The sequence below is a fragment of the Nothoprocta perdicaria genome, unplaced genomic scaffold (assembly GCF_003342845.1).
Source record: "Nothoprocta perdicaria isolate Ctin4 unplaced genomic scaffold, notPer1 scaffold_12, whole genome shotgun sequence".
In the NCBI taxonomy this organism is placed as follows: domain Eukaryota; kingdom Metazoa; phylum Chordata; class Aves; order Tinamiformes; family Tinamidae; genus Nothoprocta; species Nothoprocta perdicaria.
The window spans coordinates 2,467,285-2,488,544 of NW_020454316.1; the positions used below are offsets into that span (position 1 = coordinate 2,467,285).

The 21,260-nt window shown below is 56.7% G+C and overlaps 1 protein-coding gene across 1 annotated transcript; it reads left to right on the forward strand.

The window, feature by feature from the left end:
• Positions 1–27: 27 nt before the first annotated feature.
• PEMT (phosphatidylethanolamine N-methyltransferase) lies at positions 28–21,260 on the forward strand. Its single transcript, XM_026054193.1, has 8 exons — positions 28–108; positions 2,080–2,187; positions 11,314–11,429; positions 13,893–14,038; positions 17,033–17,144; positions 20,017–20,091; positions 20,742–20,805; positions 21,065–21,260. Exons 1-7 carry the CDS (start codon positions 37–39, stop codon positions 20,794–20,796), a joined length of 684 nt encoding a protein of 227 aa, XP_025909978.1. The 5' UTR covers positions 28–36; the 3' UTR covers positions 20,797–20,805; positions 21,065–21,260.

The window sequence follows — 21,260 nt, forward strand, 5'->3', positions numbered from 1 at the left end:
CCGCCGCCGCGGGGGGACGCCGGGCCCCGGGCGCGCATGGCGCCGGGAGACGCTTGGCGCTTCCCTAGGGAATGCTGCGGAGCTCTGGGCCAGCTGGATTATAGCGAGGTAGGGCCGCGGCGGGGAAGGGGGTGGCGGGCGCCCCTCGCCGGCGCGGCGGGGCTGCCCGGAGTGGGGGGCTGCGCTTTGGGGGGGAGCGGCGGGAGGACGGGGGGTCGCGCGGCTGCAGCGGGGATTATCGGGGGTGTGTGGCCCGCTGCACGCCGCAAATCTCGGCGGCGGCCCAGCCGCGCCCCCCGCGCCGCTGCCTGCGGGTACCTCGGGGCTGCTCGACGGCACCGCCGTTACCGGRGCTTTCGGGGGTGCTTTTGGCGAGGGATTCGGAGGGATGAGGAAGAACCTGCTTGGCCTGGCTCGAGGATGGGGGAACTCGGGCGCTGGCGGCGATGCACGTGCAGCACCACGACACATGCCAGGACTGCGAGCTCCACCGCGAGCACCCCGAGCCCGGYGACAGCACCGGGACTTGCAGCACCCATGGGTTGGGGCTGTGCTAGGCTCAGTGGCGCCGGGCACCCGCGGTGCCCCTCCTGGCGTGGGGACAGGTCACCCCGAGCCGCTTCCGCCTGGCTCTGGGGCCAATATTGCATGCTTGGCTGCTGTGACCTTTTCCAAATGCCAGTGGCCGCGGTGAGTCAGGTACGTGGGGCCGGCAGGGCCAGGCCGGGAAGGGCAGTGCGCCTCAGCTGCCCGGCTCTGCCACGGATAYGGTTTCGGCTCCTATTGTCCAGGGAAAGTTTGGGCACGCCGGGTGCCAGGGAGCCTCCCACTGGGACTCRCCGCCTCTGGCTCCTGCCAGCATTCCAGCCCGTGGGAAACGTGGCACTGCAGGGACCTGGCTGCCACTGGGGTGATGCCCGGGCACCGCAAAGGATCCAGCAGCCACAATTACATGGGGAAGAGGGCACCCTATTCCCTGCACATTCTCTGGCCCTCTCCACTCCTTGCACAGACAGCTCATCCCAACGGGCTCCCTCGTTGTTCCTAAGAGCACAACGTGGGCACAGCCCAGTCTGCTTCCCACGGGCGGCCCGGCGGGATTTGGCTGTCGGTGGGGAGGAAACGCAGGTGGGTGCAATGTTCGAGGTGCCGCCAGTTAGTAGGTCAAGAAGGTTTTGTTCGGCGCGCGCGGCGCCGTACGCGGCGAGCGGAGAGAGGCTGTCCTGGTCCCCCGCATGCCGCAATTGAAGCGGGACCAGACAGTTCGGTCCCGGCACCAACAGCATTCCCGGTGCCCAGCTCACCAGGATGGATGGTCCTGCCCAAAGGAGGGCAGTGGGGTCTGGAGTGGGGGCAGTTTTCCAAGGGATGGCTCTTGGGGACCGGCTGCATCCCTGTGCCCGGGGCTTGGATGGAGGCACCCCAGAAAATTAGGTTTAAAGGCAGCCTATGAAGCTGCTGAGTCTTGCACAAGGCATTGGCCTGAACAGCCCCGCTCCAGGTGCTCCCGACAGGGATTTTGCTCCTGGAGCTGTTGCACAGAGGCCACAACGCCGCTCAGGTCGGCCCTTGCTGTCCCTGTCCCCGCAGCCTTGCAAACACAGCTGTGTTTGGGGAGCTGAGACCTTGCGCGCTCGCTCCCGCTCGCTTGTGCCTCAAGAGGGGGAAGGGCTCGGGCTGGGCTGCTCTGCCTTTTGTTTTCTAAGTTTCTGGCAGAAAAGAAAATAAAGTGTTGGCTGTTTTCCCTCCAAATACCRCTGCAGGGAAAGGGGGCAGGGAGGGAGAAACAGCGTGACTTATTGCATGGAGAAAATGCTGGCTGTGTCAGGGAGCTGTCCTGGGAAAAAGTGTCTTTCTTTCAAGCGAAAAAAAAAACGGGGGGAAGTAGATTTTGAGTTTTTTTGCCTTTTTTTTTTTTCCTTTTTTAAAGCAGGACAGAAAAGCCTTTTGCTGCTTTTCCCAATGCAAATGCGTGGGGAGCGCCCCGAGGGGTGCCCGGTTGCGCGCAGTGGCATTACGGTGACACGCGGGCCCCTGGYCCCGGTGTCACCCGCACCCCGCTAACCCCCTGCCCCACAGGTGGACGTGGGAGCCATGGCGCGGCTCTTCGGCTACGTGGATGTGACCGACGGGGCCTTCGCTGCCGCCGTGCTCTGCATCGCCTTCAACCCGCTCTTCTGGAACGTGGTAAGAGCATCCGGCATCCCCCCGCYGGCTCCCCTTGGATCTTAGCTCCCATTCGCCACTGCCCCGGGCACGTGCTGTTGCAAATAGCACCTGATTTGGGTGAAACGCTCCCAAATGGACACGGTGTTGGCAAGGAGAGGAGTTCAGACCGGCAATCAGAGCAAGGAACCTGCTCCTTGCAGCACGCTCCTAGATCCTGCTCCTTGCACGCTCCCACAAAATCCCTCCCCATCCCTATGGGGGATTTCACCCCTGGGGATTCTCCTTAAAAATGCCCCGTTTTCCCAGCACGAGGGTTTGGAGATTGAGGCTGAGTTGTGCATTGCTTTGGAAGCCCCTGGTGCAGAGCTTTGTTGCAGCCTCCCTAATTTTTCCATGCAACGTGTTATTAAAAAGTCTTATGGCGTCAGCAATAYGAGGCAGGACGTGCTGCATTATTTCAGCTTTGGAGCCGTCATGTAGCACAAAGCATCAATGAGCGGGAAGATTCGGGCTGTAGCCCCCGGAGAGCCAGGGTTCAATGGGAACCAGCATGAAAGGGAAAGGTAAAAAGCGCTTTATTGGCTCCTGCTGCTGCATCCGGGACTCGTGGGAGGGGAACGAGCGCGGCTTTTGGGATCGGGAGTTTGACAGCGGTGGCAGGACGGGGGAAGCTGATGTGACAGCGCCAGCAGTGCAGGTGACGGCAGGTGGCACTGCAAGCAAGACGCAGGGGCYGCGAGCGAGGAGCTTTGCAGGCCCTGGCAGGTGAGCGAGCGGCTCCTGCAGCCACTCTGGATTTTGGGATAGTGTCAGGAGCCATGTCTGCTCCCTGTGTGGATAAATCACGTGGCACTGGTCAAACCTCGGCGTCCCAAAGCCCTGCTAGCAACCACAGCATGGTGGTGTGTCCCTCTCCAAGCCCCACGTTGTCCCTGTGTTCCTGGCACGGTGCTGGGCTTGGGCAAACCGAGGAAAGCCGGATGCTGGGAGAAATTTCCTGCCCATAGCAAACAGGGAACAACTTGCAGGGAGCAAATGCTTTAAACCCGGGATAAGCCGCATGCCRGCATCCTTGGGGAGCGCACGGGGCTTTGCAGCTCATCCAGCTACTGGATTAAGTGTTTTGGAGATTCCCTCAGTGCGGCAGCAGCCTGACGTCCATCAGCACGTGGGCTGCAAGCGGGAGAGACGGCGCGTCCGTCCTTCCCTTGATTGGGAGCTCTTGAAGCCCTGGGGCCGGCGTCATGGACCAATTTGAAAATGTTGCGTCCGTGATTGCTCGCCGGGAGCTCGCTCTCGCCGTCACCTCTGGTGACTTCTCGACRGAGCCACGCGCTTCAAGCAAAGGAGTGCAATTGGGGCAACTTAGTGGGATTTGGAAGCAAATAACCCCCTGGCCCACGAAGTCCGGTTTATCCTTCAAGATTGCGTCTTCTGCTGCTCGGGACGGCCGGGTCTCCACTCTCGGCTGCTCTCAGCTGTTTAAACACTGCGAGTTTTTGGCTAAGAGCTTGATGGCTGGGCACAGGGTCTGGCAGAGCCCTGCATCCCTCTCCAGGCATGAAACCCGACCTCTTGGTTGGCTTGGTTTTCATTTCCCTTCCTTGTCTCCTTCACCCCCTGGAGAAACCTGCCAAGTGGATGAGAAGCTCTCATGGGGGGAATTTTGCCGGCGCCGGCAGCCCGATTGCACCTACCTCTGACCACTTCTTGCTAAACTCGGGGGAAGGGGACAGCGACAGCCACTTTCATTCCTTCAACACCCRCCAAAAACGCAAAGCTTTGGGGGTTTTGTCTATTTTTCCCATTTTCTGACCCAAACAGAATTTCCTGGCGATGCTTCCCATACAGGACCTGGTGCCCAAACACACACCAGGAGCATTTGGCTCTCCAGGCTGATTTCGTAGCAAATGCCACGGGGCTCTGATCGCTGCCGTTGAACCTCCTGCCACAGAGCAGGGCTGCGGGTCATCAGTGTGTCGAGTGCAGGAGGGTCTCAGCCCTTGTGGCAAGGAGAATGCCAGCTATTCATATATATATACATACATATATATATATATATATATATATATGTCACGGCTATGGGGAAGGGCAAAGCATCCTCTTGGCGATACTAAATCAAGGCCCCAATCTCCTTCCCACCTTGTGTTCCCCCAGGAGTGTTGGTCTTGGAGAAGCCTCCCCCTTCCTTATTTTTTAGCTTTATGCAGCTTTTGTTTAGAACCCCAGTGTCATTGTACATCCCAGACTTAGCTTGTTGCTGCTTCAAAAATAACCTGCCGTCTGCCAGCAGCCCCGCCGTGGTAAATCAGCATATGCACAAAGGATGAAAAAAAAATACGTTTAGGGTAAGAGCCTTGTTTTCATATGCATCGGAGGGATATTTATAGGCGCTGTGAGCAGCAAGGAGTCCTGTCCTCACTGTCCTCCTGCTCCCCTGCCCGGCACGCTGCTGCGAGATGCCTGCGGCAGCTGACAGGGCGCTGCTCAAAGCTGCTCACCTATAAAATTGCAATTACATCCCGCCGGGCAAGGCGAAAGCGCAACTGGAGYAGAGGAAGGAGTTTAGCCTGCAAGAGCTGCGTGCGTGGAGAGCCAGCGATTCCATGGGGCTAATAGTGGTCTGGGGATGCATGAGGACGAGTAAGAGGAGAGCTTGCTGCMGCTCCTGACTTGCCTGTGTCATTGCAATCCAAATCTTTTTGCTTTACCCCGTTGTCTGGGTTTGGAGGTTTCTTGCTCTTTTTGCAGAGTGCTTTTTGCTGCCCCTGCTTCCTCCCCCGGAGTGGGATGATGCAGCACGGTCCCCTCCCCGGTCACAGCGACTGCTTTGTCCTGCCGCGAGAGCTGCCGCTCGTGCTCTGCGTGGGCACGTTCCTTTTGGGATGTGCTCCTTTTTGTGCTTTCTGGCAGCAAAGCAGCCTGCGAGCAGCTGGTGGCCCTGAGTGGGCGAAGCTGAGACGGGGAAATTTAGCCACTTTCTCCACATTCTGCACTGGGGGAAAGCCTGGCCATCACTGCTCCTTCCTTGGGTAGGAGCAGGGCTCGTTACCAGGTTTGTGCGTCTCGCACAAAAGAAGCCGTAATTGCACCAGCACCCTGCCAGAAAAGCACAAAAGACATGTCTAGCGAAGGAAAAAGACCGTGCGGCTGTGATGACCCTGGAGATGCTTCTCCTGCCTGTTCTCCTCCCGCCTCCTCTTTCTGCAGGAGCAGGAGCTCCTGGCTGGTGTCCCCGTCCCCAGCACGGYCTGTGCCCAAGGCACGTGGCCCACAAGATCCCCTGGCCAAGGCAGACACRAGGAGAGGAGTTTTCCCCTCTTCCAGCTCTGCTGAGGTGCTCCCTGCRTGCACAGGGTGGTCCATCTTCAACCAGGACCATGTAGGAACCATCCTCGTCCTCTCCATCTGCGGATGGGCTGGGTCTCATTCGGCATTTTGGGGTGACTGCATTGGCTTGAGTCTCTCCTTTGCCATAGAAACCTCCTTTTGGGAGGTCGAAGCTGAGCTTCTTCCCCACCAGTGCTGCTGTGTGCAGAGTCTCTGCCCTTCTTATTGATTCGTTTTTCCTTGAGAGAGTCCCACTAATTGGACCAAAGCGGATTGCCCTGGGGCGAGCCTGTCTGAATAAGTGCAGATGCTCCATGATATATTTAATGACGAAGCTTTCCTATCAAGAAACCCTTCCTGCTTATTCCCTTTCCCGATAGCCAGCGCAGCTCCGGGCTCTGCGCTGCCCCAGGTGCAGCAAATACCCTTTCATGCTCCTGCAGCGTATGGAGTATATACGGGCTGGGGCTCCGTGTGCAGGGCTTGCCCGTGCTCCCTATCCGGTCAGGCTTGGAGGCTTTGGATGGACAGGAGCTCCCTCCTGTCAGGTCACCCATTCGGATGGTGACTAATTCCTGGCCTGACTTTCAGGTTGTGTTYCTTGCATCAAATACATAAATAAGGGCACATTTTTGCACCTGGGGCCTCCCATAAACATCCCCAGACATCCCATTTTTAATGCCAGCAAGCCTCAAGGGGCTTGGTGATTGCATTTAACCCTCCAAACTCTTACTGTTGGTTTTATTTTGCTTTACGCATTGGTCTAGCTGGCATCTCCACATGCCCTATATGATTTAGCTGCTGTTTGGAGCCTGGTAGAGGCTTGGAGCAACGCTTGAAAAATTAAACACGTGCAGATATTGCTGCCAAAGAAGCACAAAAAGCCCTTCCTGATGCAGCTCCCGGCTTCGAACACCTCATCCCCGGGGCCGGGAGAACAGGGACAGGGCGCGCAAGCCCCGTCTTACATAAAGATCACGTTGTCCCGCGCTATTGTCGGCCACTCGGACGACAGCAGCGCCGCACGGCCCCGTGTCCTCGGCTCCGTGGGAAATGTTCCCGCGGGTCGGTTGACAGGGAACATGCAACTCGATAGCTTGAACTTCAGCGGAACAGCAAGGAGGGCGGCAGCCCCGGAGCGCAATCCCGCTCCTGCTCCGCTTTTCCAGCGACCTCTCACCACGCTGCGAAGGGGTGTTGGGTTTCTCCTGGCTTTTGTGCTCTGCGAGGTGTATTTATTATTTTTCTCCCCACTCGTAGCAGTCCGTCCCCCTCCCCGTGCCAGGCTTTGGGAGAGCGCGGAGCGGGTACACGCTGTCCAAAGGGACAGCAGTGCTACAAGTCCTCACTGGCAGGTTTATTCCAGAGAATTCAAGCCTAATTTCACAAAAAAAAGGCAGCGAGAAAATCAGGGAGAAGCAGACCTGACTTTGGGTGCTGTTTGCAAATGGCCCAAGAGGTGCCAGACCAAGGCTTGGTCGTTATGCTATTGCAGGCAATGAACTATCTGTTGTGCTTCTTTACCCTTCAGCACAAAAAATTACCAAGGATTTTGCAATTCTCCTCCCGCCGCCGCTTGTCCTTGCCCTTGTCTTTTTATCTTGCTTATCTTTTTAAAACGTTCCTGCCCGTCATCCCGTTCACTCCTCGGCCACCCCGCCGGCACCCGCCGCGGCACCTAGTGCTCCTTTCCCCTGCGCTAATTACTGGGTGTAATTGCGACCTGCTGCAGGACGGATGCTAATGAAGAACATTGGGTACTGCAGGAGGGAGAGCCGGGCTCGGACTCGCCGTTCTGTTATTGCCAGCCCTGCTAGAAAGGGTGTTTCTGTCTCTCGGTGGCCGCTGGCTAATGAGTGCAATTTTTACTTGCTGGGAAGCTGGGCCTATAATGGACTTCATTAGCGGATACACGAGATGCTCCCAGCCCTGCGTTAGAGGAAGAAAACAACCGCTGCGTGGGGCGATTTTATTATTTATTTCTTGCAATAAGAGTGGTCCTGGTTTAGTACCGGGTTCAGCTGTGCGGCTAATGAGCTGGGYAGAGCTGGAATCAAGGCAAACTTATTAAGGCAAACGAGCGGCCGAGATGATGTCCGGCTTGGAGCGTGGACGCTCCCAGGCTGGGTTGGCTCGGCTCCGTCTCCTTTGTGGATGTCGGTCCTGAAGGTTTCCATGCTGGGATGCTTCCACCCTTCCCCACCTCCCTTTGGTGCATTGGAAGAGCTGCAGCAAACTGATTTCCTTCCAACTAAAATAACTTTTACTTTTAAAATCAACCTGGTCTGGTTTAAACACGGAGTGTTTCCCCATCCCTCTATGGAAAAGCTCTTGACTGCAGAATAACCCCAGACACTCGCACGGGCACAACCTGCACCTTGCCCWGCTCTGCCAGGAATTCCTTTTGGGATTAGGGAACTGGAGCTAGGCAGGAGGACCACAAGCCAGCAGAAGGTCTGCGACCATCCGGGATGGTTCCCCGTGGCCAAAGCGCATCAAAAATCAACCAACGCAGCTCTCAAAACCMCTCCTCAAAATCATCTGCCTTCAGCTCCCAGCTTTTCTGACGTAAATCCCGAGCTCCCTGCTGCCGGGAGGAAGGGGTCGGATTTTGTGTTGGAAAATGCTAGCAAGCAGGAGCCCGTATTCCATGTCGGAATTGTTTTTATTGAAGAGGAAAGGATTCGGCTTGGAACATCAAGGGGCCCCGGCGCGCTTCGAGCAAGGGCATGTTTTTATTGCCACCCGCTAATGAGATGGTGCTGGGGCCGATGGCGTAAACACTATTAGAGAAATGAAAAGCGTTATCTGGCTGCTTATCATGAGTGGAGCCAAGGTAAAGGCTCCGTGCGGAAGTAATCCCGAGGGACTGCTCCGAGGTGACGCCTACCCAGTCCTTACGAAACCCTGCTCTGTTTACCTGCCCGCTTGTTTTGCTTGCCCCGCGCAGGGCCGTTAGCCRAGGTGACCTGCGCCGCGTCCCTGCGATCGCCTTCCCGGAAAGGGCTGCAAAATGGTATTTTTTTAAGGTAAAATCCCCACGTGGTTGCGGGAGGCCAAGGTTTCTGCAAGGTTCCTCTTGGCGCTTTTGAAGACCTCAGGTTTGCTGTGTGGCTGAGTCCCTTGGCTCATCTGGATCTGCGAGCTCCCGCTGAGCTCTTGGCTTCTTTCTCTATTGCTGCATTCCCATATTTTTTTTTTTTTTTTTGCAAGCTTTGAGGATTTTTGAACCTTCTGGTCCACCAAGTTACCTGCCAACCTGCCTTTTTCTCCTCTGTGGTACTGTTCCATGCACTTGCACGTGGCCGTTTGCTTCCAGCTCCTGCCTGTGCGTTGCATCCTGCTCCCAGGTCCCRTTCGCTGGTGGGAGCAGCTCCGTGCCCGCGGTGCCCGTCGCTTCCCATCTCTTGGCAGCGCTTGAGCACTTAGCGGAGTGCCCTCTGGAAGCTTTCGTGCTCCATTAGCGCCTCGGGGCTTGCTCTAATGGATGCCTGGGAATCGAGAAGCCTGCGGAGAAAGAGCYGCGTCTCTAGGCAGGTTGCTCCGGAGCCCGGCACGCGGGATGCAATCCCATAAAGCAGAGCCAGGAGGCACCAGCAGGAATGCGGCTCCCTGGATCCTCRTGGACACCAGGGATGTGTGGACACCAGGACAGCGGCTGGAGGAGCACGGCTGAGAACTGCTGGCTCATAACACCTAGGATGCAGTAGCCAGGAGRATGCACGAGGGACCATTCCACTAAAAGGCCATAAGAGGGAAAACGTCCCCTGCCTCGTGCCTCGCACACGCGGGAACGTGACCARGGGGAGGTGGCAGCTAATTGCTGCAGCCGGGCAGGGGCTGTTTAAGCAGCTAATTAATTCCTCCTTAATCAGCCCTCGATCTGCCGAGAGCCGCGCGCTGCTATCCCCTCCGCTGCAACACCTTGATAATCCCTGCCCGAACGGCCCTCGCCGAGAACATATTTAAATAAACTCAATAGAGATTTCAGACAGATAGCGACCGTAATTACCAGCTTGTACAAATTAAACCGCGGTTTGTTCTGTTCTCCCGCTCCTGCCTTCGCTGCCCAGAGCTGCCGCTAATCATGTTCCCRCTGCCGGCGGCACGCCGCTCCCCGGGGCTGCTCGGCACATGCCTTCGGAAAAGCCATGCTGTGTGCCCAGCGCTGCGCCTGGGAAGCGGGGAATCAGCCTTGTGGTCTTTAGTACCACGTTCCGGAGATAAAAATTGGGTTTGTGCTGTGCCTCCGGTCCCCGCGGGTGAAATGGGCATCTTTCCCGCTCTTCCGTGACACTAATTGCTCACCGGGGTGAAGGAGAAGGGTGGAAAGTTGGGGGTTTTTTGTCCTGATGTTGGCAGTTTGGGCTGGGTTATCCGTGCGTCTGTAGCTCGCCCCATTTGGGCGCATTTCCCCTTACTCGATGGCAGAGAGAGGTCCGTGAGGCCAGGGTGCTTTTGCAAGGGATGTTCGCGGCTTAGGAAGCTTCATCCTGCCCCAAAAGGTAAAAGCGCTGCAGCAGGCAGGAAATCTTAAATATATATATATATATACACCTATACTCGCCACCATCACAAGGCTTCCTAAAGTGAAAACTCAGAGTATTGGGGAAAGCGGGCTCGAATTGCTTCTCATTTCACCTCTGGGAAAATCAAGATGCTCCGTTTGCAAGTAGGGAGATGGGGAACGTGCCGCACCGTTGCCACGGCACGGAGCCTTTCCTGGCCCCTCCAGAGGCTGACGGAATCATTTGCATCCATCATGCAATCAATAAAAGAAAATTAAGAAAAAAAAAAMCCCACATCATCTTCTCGTTTACTAAAAATACAAAGGCAGCCGCTTAGCCAGGCATTGGCTGGGAGCTAATATTAGCCAGGAGCGCCTAAAATTAGCAAGCCAGGAGCACGCCAGAGCTAATGAGTTGCTCCCAGCCAGGAATCAGAACCGGAACCAATTAATTGCTCCAAAGCAGCAGCACAAGCCCAGCTCCGACGGCGCCTCGGTCCCGGCCAGGGAGCTCGGGAATGCCAGCAGCCGGAGCGCGCGGGAAGCCGCCCCACTTCGATGCGCTTTGCAACCGCTCCACCGGGACGTTCTGGGAAGTGAGCGGCCAACATCCTGTGCCCGRTGCAAGTTTTGCAGGGAATGAGGGAATTTGTACGAGCAGCCTGTGGCTACGTCCTCTGGCTGGGACTCTGTCACCTGCACGGTCACATTTTTTGCTTTCCAGAGGTAGCAACATCCCCTCCCATTCCTGCTTCCCGTTTTAGCAGCAGCGTGACGCACAACGCCTTAAATTCAATTTYGGCTGCAAACCATTGAGGCCAGCCAGGAAAAGGCACCGACGCCGCGCACGCCGCCACGAGCGGCTTGGTAATTGTGGAGCAATCATTGCATAACTAATTGAATGAGCCCGCGGCGTGTGCAATCAGCGCCCCGCTCGGCACGGCTTCCCGCTGCCCCCCACGGCACTCGGCTCCCGGCATTGGCCCGGAGAAGGAAGGGGGACCCTCAAAGTCCCCCTTTGCTGCTGATGTTTTGCTGCTAAATGGAGCTAAGAGCCTGCACTCTAGTTTGAAGGAGCTTGGTGAGCTCGAGGTGAGGGGTTTGCATGCAGCAAGTTGGGTCAGCCTGGCGTGGTTGCTGCTAGCAGTGATGCTTGCAGCTGGATGCACATCTGTCTGCAACATCTGCCCATGTCAGAGCACCCTGAGGGCCAGACCTTTGCTTCCCCGGGGTCTGTGTCCACCCTGGCACCTTCTCCCCATCGCGGCACCTCCACGCACCGCGTTGCTCTTCTGTTGTCTCCCCAGGTAGCCAGATGGGAGCACAAAACGCGCGCGCTGAGCAGCGCCCTCGGCTCGCCACGCACCGCCTGCTACTGCCTGGGCACCGTCATCCTGCTGCTCAACTGCGTGCGCAGCCACTGGTAAGGGGGCAGGGACACGCTGGGGACAGCTGGAGTCGCCAACACCGTGGCCTTGCTCGCTCTGCTTGCTCTGCTTGCTCCAGGCTCTCGCACAGCCCCGCTTGCAGCCCAAGCAGCAAGAAGGGTGCATACATGGGAGGGATTGCATGCAAAAAACCTTTGGTTTTTTTGGTTTGTTTGTTTTCTTAATTCTTTAAAATTAGAGATATAATCAAGCTTGTTGTTAAGAAGCTGTTTATCTGCAATCTGGCAGGTTTTCTCTCCCACGCTGCCCGTCAGGGCAGACTCTGAGCGAGCTCCAGGGCTAACGGGTTGTTTAGGGCTTCAAGGTGTTTTCCCGGGCGCRGAGGCTGGAATTTGCCCCCGTAGGTCCAAGATTGGCTTTCCTAGAAGCACCTCCGAGACCTGCCCTTGCAGCCTGCACGCTCTGCTGCGGGAAGCCGCATGCGTGCAGGGAGCAGCTCTGCAGTCGGTCCCGCATGCGGCAGCTTGTTGACTGTGAAAAACCATGCAAARCCTTTTATCTGCTTCTTTCTTACTTTTTGCTTAATTAAAACGGCACAGGAGAGATGGCAGGAGGGCTCCAGAGGATGCAGGGGGCTGCTTGAAACACAGAGCTTATTTTGCTGGGGTGTTTTAACTCACTTGGGTTATTCCCTCACCCTCCAGCTGGACCACGTGTTGTCCGGTAGGTTTGGAGCAAGTCCTGGACTGCAAGCAGAGGGATGTTTGCAGGATGGTCCTTGGGGATGTTCTGAAATGCACCCGRGAAACTCGGCACATGGGACAGCAGTGCCTGGCCAAGGCTGCCCAGRGTCCCTTGCCCCAGACTGGAGCCATCGTGCCCTTGGCAAGGCTTAATCTTGACCACTCGTGCCTGGACCAACACAGCAAAGCTCACTCCAGCTCAGCCACTTTCCTCCCCCTGGCTGCTGCAATCAGTCTTTAAACTCCTTTAATCTCCTCTTTGCACCTTTGGAGCCTTTTATGTGAGTAGGGGCTGCCAAGGCATGTGGAGGAGCCTGCAGGATGTCTCTTGTTGCTTCCTTCTCTTTTTCTTTTGATTTTTTCCTTTTTAAACTGCCTTTTTGGCAGGCTCCAAGCCGGGGAAGGAGGGGAGGGGAAAACAAGCAGCGAATTCTCAACATCAGCCACCACGGCCCCACGCAAGCTCTTTTGCAAACGGGTGGCACCAGGGGAAGCCATCCRGGGCTCATTAGGCAATTAGGCGCTCCGAGCTTCATTATCAGCCTTGCCTCATTTCTGAGAAGCGATCCCAAATGACCTGTGAGCAGCGGGGGGGACCTGCCTGCTCCCTGCCCGTGACACGGGCGCGAAACCGCCTGGGTTTTCCTCACCCACGTGCCAAAGCAGCTCCTGAACTCTTGGACTGCCTGCACCGTGTTGGCCGCCCTGGAGCTTTATGGCTTTTATCTGCGTGACATGGGACGTGACAACCTGTTCCGCTGGCCGGGTCGGCGTGCAGTGTCACCGTGCCRGCGTTCCCCAAGCCCCGCGCCCTTTTCCTGGGAAGCAATGGGAAGCGAAGGGAGCTGACCCCGGCATGGTCACATTTCCAGTGTTATCCCATTGCCGATGTTGGAAATGGGACCAGCCCAGGAGCGAGCAGCCCCTCGGGATGCAAACAGCCCAAGCTGACCTCAATAGCGCGGTCCAGGCATGGAGTGCAGACGTAACGGGCAAAGGAAGCTGTGAGGATGATGGCTGGGAGAGCCATGGGTGGTATTGGCAGGGCAATTTTAAGGGTGGTTTTATTTGTTGTTGTTGTTTTTAAATAAACCAGTTCTCCTATTGCAGCGCGATTGCTGCTGGGAGCTATTGGGCGGCTCAGCCCCGTTGCCTCCTTTGGCCAAGAGGAACAAAAAAAGCCCGGAATGGGGGCGAGACACGCGGCCGGCGGCCCTYGCGTCCAGCCGGGCACACGGAGCGGCGACCCAGTTTCCTTGAGGAGCTCTTGGCGTGCCCCTTTGCAGGGAAAAGGGCTTGGAAAAGGCGGCCAGGTCCTGCTGGCTTCGCTCCACGCTCCGGTGCCAGGGCTTTCAGGGTTGTATTTTGGGACCTCGGGCTGCTCCCACTCGGCTTTGCCAGGGAAAGGGCCTTTCCGGGGAATTTCCAGTGTGGGAGCAATGTGTAAAGCTCTGAGCTGCTGGTTCCTTGCTCCCGCCCCATCCCTCTGCTTTTGTTCCCTGTTTTGTTTCCTTGCTCCAGYGCAAAGGGAAAATGAAAGAGCTTCTCCCTAATGATAATAAAAACAGTAGGAGTGAGCGCCAAAGAAAACAAGGTTATCATCCAGGTCCCTCAGCCGTGAGATTTAAATATCATTTGGGAATTTACTTGGTGCCTGAAGACCCCCTAAACACCAAAGACCTCCAAAGTGGTTCATGCCTCATTGGGGTGACTGCTGATGACTGCTCTTAACTGCCCCCGTTGTCTCTCCAACAGCTTCACAGAGGCCATGAAGAGCCAGCCCAGGCTGGAGGGCTTGGACTGCCGCTGGACGTATCTCCTGGGCTTGGCCATCCTGGCCGTCGGGACTGTGTTCGTCATCTCCAGCTTCTTGGCGCTGGGCTTCGTCGGGACGTTCCTAGGTGAGCACTGATGGGGTGGCTGGGGTGCTTGGTTGGTAGCGAAGCTTTTCAGCATGCATTAGCTTCTCCAGAAATGCAGATATCAGGCAGAGGGCTCCTCTAATCCCGACGGGGCCTTTGGGACAGCGTGATTCAGGGGCAAGTGCAGTGCCAAGCCTGCAGTTTTGGAAAGCTCCCGTTATCCCAGGGCTGGGCGCATCCCCCAGGAAGGGGGCTCAGCGAGCAGACCCAAGCCCCCCATTTTCAGCACAAGCCTGACCGAACGCAACAACAAACACATCCCTCAAAGCCTTTTATATTATATATATTACAGTCTCTAATGGGTCTGGTGGTGAAGCCCAGCTGCCGAACAKCGAGCTGCCGCGTGAGCCAAGCCACGCGCTGAGCCCTGGCCCGCTCGGCTCACGTACCGAGGCCGCTCTCCATCGCTCTTCCCTCTGCACTGAAGTTGGCAGCCTGTGACGGCTGCTTTTATCTGCCGCTTTGTGGAGGAAAGCATTTTCCACTGGGCCTGCTTTCCCATCCGCAGGGTAATTCTATTAGCGCTGTTGACTTTCAAAACACGCCGGTATGCGAGGAATTCATAAAAATAAGAGCTGAGAACAATAAATATCTAAGGAAAGGGGCAGCTCCTGCTGGCTGAAATAATCCCGGCCCCGGCTTTGACACTGCATTTAGGCTGTGCTTTTGCAAGCTCTTTACAAACCAAATTCAATTAGCTCCCGCGGCGTCTCCAGGAAGAGGAGCGGGCGGTAATAACCCTGCCTGGTTTTCAAGGGCCGCTGCAGAGTAACGGTTGGAGTTGGCCAAGATCCGACAACCAGAAATAGAGCCCTGAGCGCCTGCGCTCTGGCTGCCTGCCTATAGTTCACCCCAAAATCACCTGTGGTCCCCGCTGAACGCCGGGAGCTGGGGCGGCTCCTCCACTGCTGGAGCGTGGGTGATGCTCGGGGATGTGGCCGGAGTGCCTGGAGCGCTCCCGAGCCCTCTCCCGAGCTCGTTGCACGCTCCCCGAGGTTTAGCTGGCTCTCTGGTTGCTTACGTAAAGTCTGATTCATCTGCTGGGCCTGAATTGTCGGGGAAAAGCAAACGCGTGAGTCAGGCTCGGGGTGAGCGGAGAGCTGGGCTCCGTGCCCCGCTCAGCTGGAGTCAGCCCCGGTCTCGCCAGGACCCTGGATTATCTGGGCACCGAGTTGCCCCCCAGGTGCACAGGCCAGAGCTGCCGCGTTTGGGATGCTCGGGATGCAGTGGGGACCGCAGGTACCTGCGCAGTTCCTGTGTCCCAGAGGTGTGGGAGAAGCAGGGATCCAACACAGCCTGTCCTCTTCCTCCCAGGCAGTCCATCCTCCTCCTCCTCCTCTGCAGCAAGGTCTTCACAACCACCACTGGCAGTCGGAGCAATTCAGAAAGCACCAGGTGCTTGCCAAGCTCTTAGTTTAGAGCCCCTTTTTGCTGCCATTTGCCCCATTTTCTGGCCAATGTGGCTGTGAGGACTTGGCTCATCGGCGGTGCTGGGGATTTAGAGCCTCTTTTTTGCTGCCATTTGCCCCATTTTCTGACCATTGACACTGTGAGGACTTGGCTCATCGGCAGTGCTGGGAATGCTGCCTTCCAGCAAATAAAACCCCAGTATAGATTCCAAACCTCATCAGCCCGTTCCTGGTGCASTCCAGACCCTTGCACCTTTCCCATTGCACCTGCTGGAGAGTATAAATATATACTGTTATATATTATTTCCATTCCCCTCATGTCATTTCCATTGAAGTGTGCGGATGCAGAGGCCGGTTTGCATCCCCACGACAGGGCCTGGGGCTTCGCGTGGGCGCTCGTTCCTGCTTGCAAAGGGGCTTCGCGCGGCTCCCACCGCGCAAGCAGGGCCGGGGAGGAGGCGTTTGCAGCCGGGCAGGGGGCAAGGAAAGCGCCGAAATGGGCTGCGACCCCGGGGGGTGCTTTGTGCCACAACCGTTGTGGAGATGCATTGCCAAGTAACGCCGGGAACATTTAATACAAGTACCAGGCAATTATCTCACTTAGTGGCCTGTAGTTAAAGCCCCAAGCTTGGTATAATTGGGCAGGTGCTGTTTATCCTTCAAAATAAATGATTTTGCGCCCTGTGAGGCCAAAGAAATTGCACTACAATGCAGGTAATAATAACAGCCTTGAATGCTTTGCGCTCCCGAAATGCTTTTTATCTGCATTTCCAAGCCCTTTCTCAACCTTCCTTAATCCCGGCCACCCCCCCACGAAAGGGGAACGACTGATCTGATGATCGGCGTGCGATAGCATGGAGAAGGACGAAGGGGACACGGGCTCGGGAGCAAAGCTGGGTGCACCGGGCAGGCCCAGTCCGTGTGACATGGGCTGGTGTCCGGTCCTGGAGTCCTGGACACCGGCAGCGCGGTGTCTCCCTRCTTCTCCATTGCTTTTCCGAGCTCCTCACGGGCTGCAGAGTCTGGAGGCTGCTGTTGGAGGCTGGAGGCTCTCAGAGCTTTGCTTGCTCTGGAGGACAAGTGCCTGCTGTCACCCATGTGCCATTGACTGAGGGGTTTGGAGGTCAAGGCACTGGAAAAATACCCTGGGAATCTGAAACTGGGGGAATTGCTGGGGATAAGGGTGGCTCCAGCAAGGGCATTTACTAGTGGGAGCTGGAGGGATCCTCCTCCTGGAGGATCCTGGAGGATCCTGTCTTGAAGCGAGTGCCGAGGGATGTGGCTGCGATGCATGAACCCAACCATGGGCAAAGAGCCCATCCCAGAAAGGCCGGTAGATCCGGAGCAGCCTGCTCGCTGCTCTCAGCAGCCCGCTTGGGCACCTCCTTGGCTCTGCACCCACGTGGCTGTTGGTGGCTCAAGTGCCACCAGCCATCGGCGCAGGACCGAGGAGCCGTGTCCCTGGGGGTGACTCCAGCAGGGACGTCCCCACCACGTCGCAGTGACGGCCGTGGCATGCACGGGTGCCCCAGGATCACAGTAACCCGTTCTGCTCCCGCCGCAGGTGACTATTTCGGCATCCTGATGGAGGCGAAGGTGACGAGCTTCCCCTTCAGCGTCCTGGACAACCCCATGTACTGGGGCAGCACTGCCGTCTACCTGGGCTGGGCCCTCATGTGAGTCCCCGCTCCGGCCCCTGCGCTCCCTGCTTTTATTCCAGCACTCGGCATCCGTTGCCGCAGCGGCTACGCGCCGGCGAGGGCAGCGTCAGCAGCAATGCACTCTGCGGCCGGAAAAACCAACAGCCAGGGCCACACTCGTGCCAGGGGTCCCGCAGCAGGGTCCCGGGATCATCCTGGCCCCATAATTATGCTGGAAAAAAAATCCAAGGAAGCCAAAGCGCCTGTGTCCCCCCTGCAGTGTTAGCACTGCCGAAACGCTCCCGCGCCGCAGCTTAATAGCCGGCTCTTGAGGAAATGAATAGGCTGTAATTGAGCAGCAAATGAGCAACGCGCTCTGGATATTCTGTGCGTTGGGTTTTAGGTGGCTTTATTTAATACCGCTTTTGATTTACTTGTGCAGGAGTGAGAGGCCCAGCTGCACGGTGGGCTGTCAGCCCGTGTTTTGCCGGGTGTTGAGCCCCTCGCTCTTGCTTAGCAGGGGAATGAAGCGGTTGGTCTCCACCAGGCCACATTTTGCAGCTCAGCTGTGCATGGTTCTCTGGTCCTGCACGTTCCCCGCTTCTGCCTATGGCCTTTTTCCAGTGTTCGCTTGTTGTGTCCCWTGGAAGCCATCCGGGCTCGCCGTGCACTGGGGCCACTGGCCTCCAGCCAAGCCCATGGTCGCTCCGTTGGCTCCGGACCTGTGGAAAGGGTGCCCAGGAAGCCCTTCCTGCAGCCGAGCGCAACGGTGCAACCCGCTGTGCTGGAGCAGGAGGAGCCACCTCACCATGAGGAGCTATAGGAAGGGCTATTTTATTTTATTTTCATTAAGATCAGYGTCAAAGAAATTCTCCAGCTCTTTGCAGAACAGATCGAGCCCTTGCTCTGTTGTCCACCGCATCCCCCGCAATGCTGCTGGAGCTCGCAGGAAGGCACAGGGTGCTTGGCAGCCTGCACTGGGTCTGGAGCACCCGTCTCCTCCCCCGGCCACACATCACCCTGCGCATCGCGGCCTCGGAGCAAGACGGATTGATTCATTCCCATCTCCCGGGGCACATTCCGCACAATTCAGCGCGCCTGGCGACGCCCCGGGCAGCCTGCCCTCCGCACTGACAGCCAGCGTCCAAAGCGGCGCGCGGAGCAAAAGCCGCTGTTATTTTTCCCTCTTGTTTTGTTTTCCCCGTCCAAGATGTTGCAAACACAGCCCCGGCTCGACGCACGGCCGCCGCGCAGCCAAAATAAACTTGGAGCGCCAAAGACGCCCAAGGTGCCGTTTTGACCCCGTTTGCGCACGGGGAGCGATGGGGCGTTTGGGGAGGGGACTCCCCTGCGCCGTGCRCACGGGATCGGCCCTATGCGTCTGCCTGGATCCAGGGTGATAAATGAGGTTTTTCTGGATAACTTGGGAGCTGGAAGGGCTCCGGAGATRTTCACGCCTGCAAGGTGGTCGTTGCAACAAGTCTGTGTCCCCGTGGGGCTGAAGCTGGAGTTGCCACTCGCTGCCCAAGGAGGGTTGAATCTTGATGCTCACGGGTCCCCAAAGGCAACGTCCCAAAAGGAGAGGAGGGAGGTGGCAAGAAACCAGCACCAGAAAACCCACCTTGAACCCCCGTCCATGCTGCAACATGAGCCGCTGCCAATAAGTAGGTCAGGCTTGTGAGAAGAAGAAAAAAACTCAATTTACCCAAATACTTCTTGTCCTGGTCAAGCGTTCAGCAGCTTCTGCAAGACAAATCAAGCATTAGTCGTGCGGGGACGGTTCTGTGTATCTTCGGATGGGGAAAATGTTTTAAGTCATGGCAACAAGCTGTGTAAATCAGGGCTGGCGCTGCAGCCAAATGATCCAATTAAAGGTCTYGCTGTCAACAAACAATCATGCAAATTTGTTCTCTCTGATACGGATCAAGGAGGAGACATGACTAAGCATGTAATAGCGGGCAGCCGGGAGATGCAGAAGGTGTCCAATGTTTCCTAATGAGGAAGAAACTTGGTGCCAAGGAGCAGGAGCGGAAAGGTGACGCTCCGCATGCATCTCTCCAGGAATCGGGGGCATCCCGGACACACGCTTGGACCTCTCCCCCTTGGAAGGCGTCTTTCCATGCGGCCGGGATGATCCACGTTCCACAAGGCCTGCAAGGTGTTTATTCCCAGTGGGAAGCTGCTGCGTGCAGCCAGCTCCCACCCCGCTCACAGCGCTGAGCTGTGGCTAATTAAAGGCAATTAGCAGCCCCCTAACGAAGGTGCTTGGCGGGCAGGACGTGCAGTGAAGTCACGTTTGCTGAAGGCTGGGTGCTTGACAATGGATCCAGCAGCACCTGCTAGCCATGGAGCAGAGGACTGAAGTCACTTCCAGCACGTGCTAGCCACGGAGCAGGGAATGGAAGTCACTTCCAGCACCTGCTAGCCACGGAGCAGAGGATGGAAGTCGTTTCCAGCACCTGCTAGCCACGGAGCAGAGGATAGAGGTCATTTCCATCCCTATTTTTTGCCTTCGCTGCCATCAGCCCATGGCAGTGATCCAGCTCCAAGTCCTAACCGCGATACTGCATCCCCAGCTCATCCCACGGGTCCCGCTGTGCCCTGGGAGCCGTGGGTTGATATCAACGTCCACTCGGCTCCAGCCGGAGGAGCACAGGTTGCATCAGCAGCAGCTCCACCAGCRCACATGTGTGCCGGTCCAAATAAGAGACATCTCCTTGGCCCGCGGAGGAGGCTTTTCCACGTAGCCCAAGTCGGTTAACATGAAGCACCAAAAAAACCCACCTTTTGTTCATTTCTCTTTAACGAACAAGAGGCTCTCATGGCCCCAAATGTCTCCTTTCTCTTCCCAAACGGTGTCTTGCTTAAGCCCATGTATTTACCTCCCTCTTCTTGCCTTGCACGACAGGCACGCGAGCCCAGCTGGCCTTTTGCTGACGGCTGTAGTGGCAATTTCCTACACAATTGCGGTGCTCTACGAGGGGTGAGTAGCTCTGCAAAGCTGGAGAGCTTCTAATTATTGCTGCCATCTTTGAGTCCCAGGGTTTCGGGGAATTGGAAAAAACGAGGATTTTTTTTTTTTTCCAATTAATTCTATGAGGGCAAAGGAAGGCAGGTGATTGTTCCTCGCTCACTCTGCTAAGGGGCAGATGCCGCTCCGGTGATTTGCTGGATTCTAGGAATTCGTGCACGTATCTGGTTTTCTCCAAACAAGGTTCCTCAGCTTTGGGGGCTGCTTTGGGATGGGTGAGARCAATAGGGAGGCCAGGACAGCTCCTGGGGCCACCTGGGGAGACACCCCAAAAAGAGCTTGCATTTTGGCCTCCCTTCCATGGGCTTCTCCACTGTGCTGCACCCAGATGCCGTGCACCGAATGGCCCCAAATTATCCCCAGAAATGGTGGTTTTCTTGTAGCAGCGGGAAGGCTTTGGTGTCACGGAGAGGGGGTCCARCTGAGCCCTGCTGCGCTCAACACAGGGATGCTCCTGCCCTGGGCACAGCTGAGATTTACCTTGAAATGGGAAGGTTTTCCTATCCAAAGGGGAGCCCTGGAGAAGAGGCAGGACGAGGAAATCCTTCATAGCTTTGATTATCCCGAGTTTTTCTTCCCTCCCTCTTGCCCTTCTCCCGCAGCCCCTTCACGGAGGAGATCTACCGGCAAAAGCAGAAGGGAGCCAAGAGCAAATAGCGATTGCAGGTAGGTTTGCAGAGCACCACCCCAGCCCCCCAAAATACGGCCACCGGGGTCACTTTTCAGGCTGGTGGCAGCTGCCCCACGGCTGTACATTTTCCCGGGCTGCTCCCCATGGGAATTGCTGCTTTTCTGCGGAGTCCCGCTCCTTGCTGCAGTGCAAACCCCATGGATGGAGCTGCCTTCACTGACTCGCTGSAAGTGCCAAAAGGGCCAAAACCAAAGGGCTTTGGGGCTTTTTTTCCSTTCTTTCTTTTCTCTGCAGCCAAGCCCTGTTCCGCCCTCRCGATCTGGAATGAAACAGTTGCCAGGACTTGTTTTTGCCCGAAGGTCCTGGTGCCGGAACCGGTTCCGAAGGGGAGAATCCCAGGGGCGAAGCTACAGCCCAGGCTGGATGCTTCCACATTGCCTGAACAGTTTGAGAACTGAACTGTAATTGAAAAAAAAAAAAAAAAAAAAAA